Below are 7,133 nucleotides of genomic sequence, written 5' to 3'. Positions count from 1 at the left end.
GATATTTGGGGTAAAATTAGAGATTTTGGGTGGTTTAGAGTTTTGATCATTTCAATCCGCTAATGCTAATGTTTGGTGGTTAGCGGATTGAAACAGAGGTTTTGGTTCAAAAAACTAATTTTCAAAAGCTAGTTGGAGGAGCTTTTTGGGTTAGAGGTTTTGATATGGGTCACAAAAAGCTAATCAAACAGTTATTTTTCAAACAGTTTTACAATAAACCGCTAATCCAATCCGCTAGTCAAAAAATCTATTTCAGTCAGTTAGTCAAAACATCTAATTCAATCCGCTAACAGCCTTTATTATTTGTCATTAATTTCGCCATATACTTTAGGTATTTGTCGTGTGTATATGGGGGTATATGCCTCATGGACGTTGTGAAAGGGAAATATATTAGTGGGAAGAGTTGTTCGATGCATACGTTCCATGGTCTGTCTTTGATGTTTGTCCACTCATTCTTTTCATTTCTTCCCATCACTCAATTAACACACTCTTACGATCCTTTGTTTTCTTCATTTCACCTTTTTGTTTGTTTAAATTATCTCTTTGTTTATTTTGAAACCTAGAATGAAGATTTATTCACTTGATTAGCAGCAACTTGCCGAGACAATCTATGTTCTTGCGTTCAGACATAAATTTCTTCAAACTTTTCTCCAAAAGGTGCAATATATAAGGTGCAACTTTTCTTGACCTTTTGTGCCACTTCATGCCAACTTGTCGTAACAATTTTTACAGATTGTTAGACTTATAGCCTTACAACGAACTCGGGTGTGTCGGGATAACAGATGATAACGATCTTTTCAAGAATTTATAATTTTTTTTATATATTATCTTAAAAAGATTTTGAAATGTAAAAAGTTGAAAATTATGTCTTTTTCGATGAAACGGATGAAGGATTAGGATTTCTATTTTTTATAATATGAGAAATTTTTAAATTAATAAACAATATTTTCTTTTTTCACTCTGTCGTGGTGCAAGAGAGGTCAAACAATGAAACAAGGATATATACCTACTGTTTTCTCAGCTAAAATGAAAACAAATTACTTCCATATTTTTTTACACTTGTTTTCATCATCGACACTCCATGTCCTTAACATTGCGAGTCACTTGGTAAACTGTGGATTGCATTATAGATTTATAGTAATTGATTACATATACACCCATCACGCTTTGTTAACGATATATTTTCTTAAAGGAAAGTAAATCATGGATACATAGACAGAGACAGACAAAAAAGTATGTTTCGCTTGAGAAACAAGTCTACTCAATTTCTGATACAAGAGTGCTAAGGAATGTTTTTTCTCAATTGGTATTAATTTATATTTTGACTGTCATCCCTCCAGCTAGCCAGTCCTATGCTGTATGTGTTGGCCTTTATACACTAGACTCATTATAAATTGAGCCGACATGCGAGACTTATTTGTGTATTTTTAAGAAATTTTACAGTAGACAGACTATAAAGCTAATCCATGAAATTCGAGGGTACACTATCCTTAACAAATACTACTCACAAGAGAGGTCTCAAGTACGATACTAATCTGAAAAATCATAAAATTACAATTTTTCTAGCATTTGTGTTGAGAACCAATCCATCTTAAAATTTTAAGATGTTTGAGAAATATCTCAATTAGATCTTATGGTGTATGCCATGTGACTTAAAATCTCATTTTTTTTTTAATTAAAGAGTGGATTACAGGTATCCATCTTTGAAGCAATCAATGTCTTTGTGTCCATATTAAATATCTTTGAGGCAATCAATATCTTTGTGACCTCTAACAAACCTCGCTCTCTATACCATGTTGAAATCAATCCATCTAGAAACTTTATTTTATATGTAAACAATAATAATCAGTTTTTATATATAATCTCATCATAATCTCGCGTATATATATAAAAAAATTTGTCAATAAAAATCAGTTAAGAGTCCATGATTTTTTGGCTAAACAGTGGTCATACAGTTGGATAACGCTTTAGCATGTTGCTGCATTCCATACAGCAGGGGTCCCAAATCGGACTGAACCATGTTGCCATACTGACCATGAGACCACTTATTAGAGTCTGTTTGAACTAATTAGACCATGGTCTTCCCACGTGCATGCATGTCACTTTTACCTTACACACACTAACACCATGTGTATGTGTTTTCAGTGTTGTCTTGTGACAGATCTTAGGATGTGCATGAAGCCACCCAAGTACTCGCCACATTATCTAAAAGTGGGTTGTTTTCTTCTTTACAGCCTTTCTATCTTTGAATTATTTCACAAGACTTTGGGGTTAAAACAAGAATATTTAATAATATATAGCTGAACAGTGTATATAATTATTGTACATTCGGACCAACGAGAATGAAATCGTATATTGTGTGAACATGCATATCAACGTTATCTGCATGCCAACTTGACAACATGACGGATGGACTATAGTACTGTGTATATGGATACCAGCTTGATTCCTAATCTAGACACAGAGTAGGCTGATACAGATACTTGATTGTTTCAATTATTATGTTAGTTTTAATGGATATAGGGGCTTTTGGATTGAGTTTAAAATAAATGTTTCTTTCTTTTGAGAAATAAGTTGAACATATGAGTTTTCGAGTGAAACAAATTGAGGTTAACAAGACTTATGTGATAATGATGTTTGTTTTCGAGTAAAACACATTAAGACTAGACATATAATCTCACTCTCATTACTTAAATAACTGTTTTTTAAAAAGATATTCAAGATTTGATATTTAGAAATTATATTTAAAATGATAACGATAAAGTTTTGAGTGTTGTACTGAATCATAGGTACTCCGCGTGTTGTTAACTTGAATGTTGTAGACTTCTAGTGATAGAGGGAGAGTATTTTGATGTTAGATTTTTTTTTTCTTTTTTAAAACTAATAAAGAGAGCACAAATAGTAATTGGATAAAAAAATTGGAATTGACATAAAATCACAGGGACGCAATCAATTGCAAGTCGTTCAGAAGAATTATTGCGGTGAAAGTTACATATACTGTACAAGCAATAGACAAGCCGTAAAGTCTGTAATCGACTCGAGCATTACAGAAAAGATTGAAGATCCATATGATCATGCATACAGAACCAAACCAGGCTTCGATTATCTACACTAGCAAGAACAGCGCAAACAAACAGCACCAAGAAGCATAATACAGAGCAATGCGCCATGCAGGAGTTATAAACAAATTCAAAACCAGATTTAACAGATTGATCAGACTATCAGAGCAATTTAAATTTCGCAGCAATGCTCCCTTAATGACACTAATATAGTTCTATTTTATAATAAGCATCCCGCAAATACATTGTTACTAATGAACACAATAAGATGCCATCCAACAACTACAAACTACACACCACAGATTTTAGCGTTACATCACAGTTTTAACAACACCAAAGCTACATCTAACAGACAGCTCAATCCTAAGGTCAAACACAAAGCCAGGTTCTGATTACTAGAAAACAGATCATACTACCTTAGTATAGATATATATATTGCAATTGCAGGAGCCAGGAGGGGTTATGCATGGTTCTTGCTCAATGCTTTCACTCGTGAAAGCACGCGTTTTCCATGAGGATGGCTGTGGATGAATGGATAATGCTCCTGAATCGCATGTACCAGAATAACCTTCTGTTTGTCCTGTTTTAGTATACAGAGAAAAAATAACTCTTCTAAGCACACTATTTACAAACCAACTTGGTAATGTAAGAGGAGCCACCAACAATTTATAGAATCAACTATCAAACCAGGTACTTGAAAATAAAATGGAAGACAATACGAACAAAATTAAACAAAAAAAGTATGGCATACATATATACCTTAGCAAACTCCAATGCAGATTGAGCCACATAGTTCCCATACTGATCTTGAAGAAGCATCAGGAAGTCTTTACTATAAACAAGCTCGCTGATAATCTCAGAAATCTGATCCTCAGTGGACTCCTTCAAACATTTCTCAACCACATTGCTGCCATACTTATTCATCGCAAGATAAACAAAATTCCCTTCAAGCTGTCTGAGAATGTCTGTCGTATATTGTGGAAGCCCCAGCCCCAGTATAAATTGCACAACATAATTCCTGAAGTGCGCACACAGGAAACGTATTGATAACATTATACATGTACAACTAAAATTTACTTGAGTAAGTTTTTGGTACAGACCCAAAAGCATGTTCTGCGAGGACTAATGCATTCGATGTTATTTGATCTGCGAGGCGCTTTTTATACACTCCCTCAGCATATCCAACACAATGTTGCAATGCACAACAGCCACTCTTATCCATCGCAATCTCAATACAATGTTCAGCTACAACTTCTAATATAGGCTGGGAAAATCAGGAAAATATTTATTAGTTCAACCAGAGGAGAATATGGACTTACACTAAATCAGAAGTTTATTCTTAAACAAAAATAAGATAAATCAACTAAATATAGGTTAAGAGTTACAGCTGAGCCAGCAATATGAGTGCATAAAGAACTACTACACGTTACTCCTCCCTTTCGGCCAAAGGATTCCACTAGAGATATAAACAAAAAAACAAGGAATTCAAGGTTAATTGCTATGCTAATTCTATTGAGTCAGGTTCTGTTAGAAAATTTAATTAGAAAATACTAATATTCAACAAATATCAGTATGCTGAATCTTGGATTCAACAGAATTTAAATCCTTAAATCTTAACATAAAGGAAACAAAGTAGAAGCTATAAGGAAAATTATAACACTACTGTAGTATCGTTAACATAAGTTAGAGGAACTAACCTTAATTTAGATTTTGGAATCAATGAACTCCAGGAGAACTACAACACTGATAACTATTATGTAAACCCCAGACTAGTGAAAGAAAAAAAGTGGCAGAGTTCGTATGATAGTGTGCTGAATACTGTTGAACCTTACTGGCTCTAAGATTTATCTACTAAAGGTTTAAATTTCCAAATATTTAAGACTCTCTATGATACATATATATCTTCCACAATCAAAATTGGGTTTTTCCTTTAGCAATAGAAAGCTGGTCGTTTTACAAGAAACATGTCATATAATGAGAAATATTATATACCTTGATATGTTCTTTATCAGTAAAGAACGTAAGACAATTCTGGATCACATGATGACCATTTACACTTTTGATCAATGGCAGAGTGATTTGCTTCAAAACAGAAACAAACAAAGACATCTGATTTGGGGTTTTCAGATTTTCCACCATTTTCTGCACAGCTCGAGTTCTGACATGATCAAAGAATATTGAAATTTCAGTACATAAGGCATCTTATTATCATTCATCTTCCTGATTACTACTTTACCATAGTATTATTGAATACTACATGCATTATCAAAGTAATACTCCATATCCCAAATTCTATTCCCAAATTTTTTCAGATGGATATATGTGCATACAGGGTCAAAGGAATCAATCATAGATTGCCAACTAGATTTAGAAAAAAAAAATTAGGAACACTTTTCAGGGTACCAAGCATTCCTATCAAAATATAATAATTAAGAACATGATTAAAGAGATATGAATTGCATATATACAAAGTAATTAACACAACGAAATACAGTTTGAAAAGGCATACCCATGAGTATCAAGGCACATAGACAGCAGGCTGCGACTATCACTAATCACAGACATAAGCATCTTATTCATCTGCTCCTGATTACAAAACTCGAAAAGCTTCTGAATAACATAGTTCCCAATCTGATCCACCATCAAAGCACGCACATGATCTTTAATCTCCGCAAAAATCATCTCAACATCCTCTGGCTTCCCCTTCTGAATCTTCTCCCCCAAGAACTTACACCCCGCCTGATCCTTCGTCAATTTATACACACTCCCCCTCACTTCTTCCATACTCGTAAACCTCAACATCTGTTCACGCTGCAGAGTCAAAGGCCTATTACCCCGAAAATTATTATTAGTGCTAACAACATTGTTAGTACTAACAATACCATCACCATTGTTCATCAGATAATTAAACATGAACGGATCATCGACATTATACCTCCCATTGTCACGCATAATTACATTGTTATTCGCAGCAAGAAAACCAGCATAATCATTGTTCCGGTTCATCCTCACCACAGGAGCCTCAAATCCGTTTGTCATAGCATTCGGGACATGACCATTATACATAAACCTCGAATTATTCACAACATTCATATTAATATTGTTGTTCTGTAAATACAACAAGTGCCTCATCTGAGCCTGTGCTCTGACAGCTGCCTCGAGCCTCATCCTTTCGACGTCTGTCGGAGAATCAAGAACCACACGAGGGGACTCAAGAACATGATGACGGAAGTTATTGTTGGCGTTGATTCCAGGAAAAGATCCGGTGCCAACGTGGACATGGTTGTCTTGGGATTGGTGAGGAGGATAGGGAGAAAGATTCAGATTCATACGAGTAAAATCATCCAACAAGCTTTCAGGCAAGGCAAGCGGAACACTCATAGGATACATGTTGTTGTCTGGTTCATTGGGATTAACAAAACCAAGAAAACGGTTGTTAATGTTGTTATTATTGTTATTAGGCTCCATGTTAAACAGAGGAGAAGCTCTGTAATACAGAGAGAAGGGACGCTAGGGTTTTGGCCTTTGGGTTTAAGAGATTGATCAGTTACTTTTTTAGTCGTATTAATATACGAGGAGAAATTTAAGGGAATAAATTAAGAGATTGACTGAACGTAGGAGACTTATCTTATGTGATTTCAAGTTATTTTGTATGTAATATCTCGTGTATCTTTCTGTATGAATAATGTACAGTATATCTTTCCAGTTTCTTTTTGTTTGGGTTACCTTCTTCATGATGATGTTGCTTAGTATGATAAAACAATTATAATCTCATCTCAAGCATTTATAATATAGGCATTGGTAATTTATTTATTCATTTATTTACGCATAGAACTAAAATCATTACTCACGAGTTTCTCTAAATTATAATAAATAATTTAATTTCTAAAAATAAGAATATGTATTGAATGTTAACTCCTTTATAATAGCATAAAAAATTAGAGTCCAGTATTTTATTATTAATATTCGAATGAGAAATGAGTTGATCATTGTATACCATGGACCCCTTTGTATTTAAAAAATGAATAGGACTCTAATGATATAGAATTTTTTATATAACATATTAATCAAAAT

The 7,133-nt window shown here is 33.9% G+C and overlaps 1 protein-coding gene across 1 annotated transcript; it reads right to left on the bottom strand.

The window, feature by feature from the left end:
- Positions 1-3,259: 3,259 nt before the first annotated feature.
- Positions 3,260-6,664, bottom strand: LOC108226068 (pumilio homolog 12). Its single transcript, XM_017401023.2, has 5 exons — positions 5,569-6,664; positions 5,052-5,217; positions 4,160-4,323; positions 3,819-4,077; positions 3,260-3,639 (listed from the first exon to the last, which is right to left on the bottom strand). Exons 1-5 carry the CDS (start codon positions 6,525-6,527, stop codon positions 3,520-3,522), a joined length of 1,668 nt encoding a protein of 555 aa, XP_017256512.1. The 5' UTR covers positions 6,528-6,664; the 3' UTR covers positions 3,260-3,519.
- Between the last annotated feature and the right edge of the window lie 469 nt (positions 6,665-7,133).

Source organism: Daucus carota, chromosome 6 (genome assembly GCF_001625215.2).
Source record: "Daucus carota subsp. sativus chromosome 6, DH1 v3.0, whole genome shotgun sequence".
NCBI lineage: Eukaryota > Viridiplantae > Streptophyta > Magnoliopsida > Apiales > Apiaceae > Daucus > Daucus carota.
This window is presented reverse-complemented; position numbering and strand designations above follow the sequence as displayed.